General features: G+C 31.8%; 1 protein-coding gene across 1 annotated transcript; it reads left to right on the top strand.

Annotated features, from left to right (window-relative positions):
* Positions 1–1,592: 1,592 nt before the first annotated feature.
* LOC114316978 (agamous-like MADS-box protein AGL80) lies at positions 1,593–2,354 on the top strand. The gene has a single exon (XM_028263687.1). The coding sequence runs from the start codon at positions 1,593–1,595 to the stop codon at positions 2,352–2,354; it is 762 nt and encodes a 253-aa protein (XP_028119488.1).
* The last annotated feature ends 479 nt before the right edge of the window (positions 2,355–2,833 follow it).

Raw genomic sequence — 2,833 nt, forward strand, 5'->3', positions numbered from 1 at the left:
AACTATATATTTTTTAGTTTGTCCCAATTTAATTCAATTCATTATAATTATTTTTTTTTTAATTTATGAAAAATATGCATATGAGCGATATGTATCACGTAATGACAAATTTCATTAATTTACTGAGTTAACATCAACCAACTTAGAAATTATTTTTTGTCAGTGACGGAATTAAGAGAAGACCATGGAGGGTCATGGCCCCCTATTTCTATGAAAAATATTGTTTGTCATAACACTTTAAAAATATATATATTAATTTATACATAAAATGACCCCCCAATATAAAAAATATATATCTCATTCTTCTCCCAACTTGTATTATCTTTCTATTTTGCACCAAAAAAACTTATTCATCTAATTAGAGATTGCTTCTACGGTATTTAATTTTTTTTCTATGTATATATAATTAATATATCATATTCTATATACATGTGTGTTTGTGTATATGGTGAAAAAAAATTATGAGTTAGGATTGGCGATGGAGGTTGATGATGAATCACTATGACAATGGTGAAAAAACCTTCTTCGTAGATATTAAGGGCTTGTTTGGTTTGTATTTGTATGAAAACTTGTTTGGTTTACCTTATTTTTATAAAACTACTCTACAAATACAAACCAAACAAGCCCTTAATATCTACGAAGAAGGTTTTTTCACCATTGTCATAGTGATTCATCATCAACCTTCATCGCCAATCCTAACTCATAATTGGATGCATAAGTTTTTTTGGTGCAAAATAGAAAGATAATACGAGTTGGGAGAAGAATGAGATATATATTTTTTATATTGGGGGGTCATTTTATGTATAAATTAATATATATATTTTTAAAGTGTTATGACAAACAATATTTTTCATAGAAATAGGGGGCCATGACCCTCCATGGTCTTCTCTTAATTCCGTCACTGACAAAAAATAATTTCTAAGTTGGTTGATGTTAACTCAGTAAATTAATGAAATTTGTCATTACGTGATACATATCGCTCATATGCATATTTTTCATAAAAAAAAAAAACAATTATAATGAATTGAATTAAATTGGGACAAAATAAAAAATATATAGTTACAGTAACTTGCGTGTGATTCAAACTTTATTTATTTATTTTTTTATAATTTTTTTTAAAGCTTTTACTAAAGTCAACCTAAACTACATGTTGTTCTACAGCAAAGGGAGGCGCCGTGTGTGATCGAATTTTTTTTTTATAAATAAATTAAACTACCCCGTTTTGCTGTCATAGGTTTTTTTTTTTTTTTTAAATAAATTAAACGACCCCGTTTTGCTGTCACAGCACCCCGTTTCGTACTCACAGGGATAAAATAAAATTAAGAGTCAAATCGATTTAATTCGGTCAATAAAGACCTGATTTTGGATTGTATCATCATGATTTAATTGATTGTTACCATATTTACCTCACTCACAATTAACATCTCTTATTTAGGCAACCAAAGTCACATTAAAGCTTTCTTGATTGTAATACACCCGAAAGCGTCTCGTGTAATACTCTCATGCCCCTAAAATGGTAACCTATACTTTGAGCACTATAAATACCATCGAGTGTGTTTTGAAAAGGAAAAAAACACAGTAAATCACCAAAAATGACAGGAAATAAGATTAAACTTGAATGGATAGTCAATGACTCTTCAAGGAAATCCACTCTTAAAAGAAGAAGGGCTGGCATATTCAAGAAAGCCGGAGACCTGTCCACCCTATGCGATGTGGAAATTGGTGTTCTTGTTTACAGTCAAGACGAAGACGATCTTGCAGTTTGGCCATCTTACGGGCACATGAAACAAATGTTTGAAAGGTTCCTCAGTATCCCAATAGTAGAACGAAGCGAGAAAATGACGACATATGAAGGCTTGCTCACACAAAGGGTCACGCAGGAGACCCATAAGAACAATATGGAAAAGAAAAATAATGATAAGAAAGAAATTCAAGAAATCATGAATCAAATCTTTGAAGGTAGCAATCTATATCAACTTGACATAATGAGACTAAATTATTTGTCATTGTTAACAGGTGATAAGCTGATGCAGCTTGAGGAAAGAGAGAGAGCACGCAGACAGCATGCTCTTCCTCTATCGCCAGCTCTCGCTCCTGCTCCTCGTCCGAGAATGATTGAAGTGGACGAAGCGTTCCAAGCTCACACTAGTACTGAAGCAACATGCATAGAGCAGTTGATGAATGACAACTGGTTCATAGAAACAATGGCTCTTAATCAGGACATGCCGGGTCCAAGTGGGGTGAGTGATATGGGGATGCCATCAGGGTCTGTTGTCGACAGAATGAATGGTGATAATGAAGAGGATTTGCCAGAGGACCTCAATGCATTCTTTCCTCACATTTACTCCCCTTAAAATGCTTTGTTCTTCAATCATCCAAAAATAAAATATGCATCTCAGTAAGAAGAAAATTTAGTGCATCTTGTATGCAATTTTATTTTATTTTTTCTTTTTACTTTCTTATAATGTTTTTTAAGTTTTATCTTTTGGTATCTATGTAATGAATTATATCAAAGGCTTCTTTTAGTTCAGTGTTGGAGCAACCAAGATTCACCACCAACCCTAAAATGGGGCCTATATACATACCACTCAAAAGATCAAATCAACTAAAAAAAAAAAAAATATTACAAAAAATTAAAAAGGTAAAGTTTAGAGTGCGTTATATTTTAACCGTATACAAGAAACAATACCAAATAAAAGTTTAGAGCAGTAATATTAAAAATAAAAAAATTAAACCAACTACACTACAGTATCACTTAAGCATTATGCTTACATTTTTAGTTGCAAAATTAAACCAAGAGCTCTTACTTGAGATTGAAATAATTATTCCTTTT

The sequence above is a fragment of the Camellia sinensis genome, chromosome 12 (assembly GCF_055761805.1).
Source record: "Camellia sinensis isolate YWXY chromosome 12, ASM5576180v1, whole genome shotgun sequence".
NCBI lineage: Eukaryota > Viridiplantae > Streptophyta > Magnoliopsida > Ericales > Theaceae > Camellia > Camellia sinensis.

What these genes read in the sequence shown, in the direction of transcription:
- LOC114316978 (XM_028263687.1), top strand. Translation starts at nt 1,593, where the DNA reads ATGACAGGAAATAAGATTAAACTTGAATGGATAGTCAATGACTCTTCA.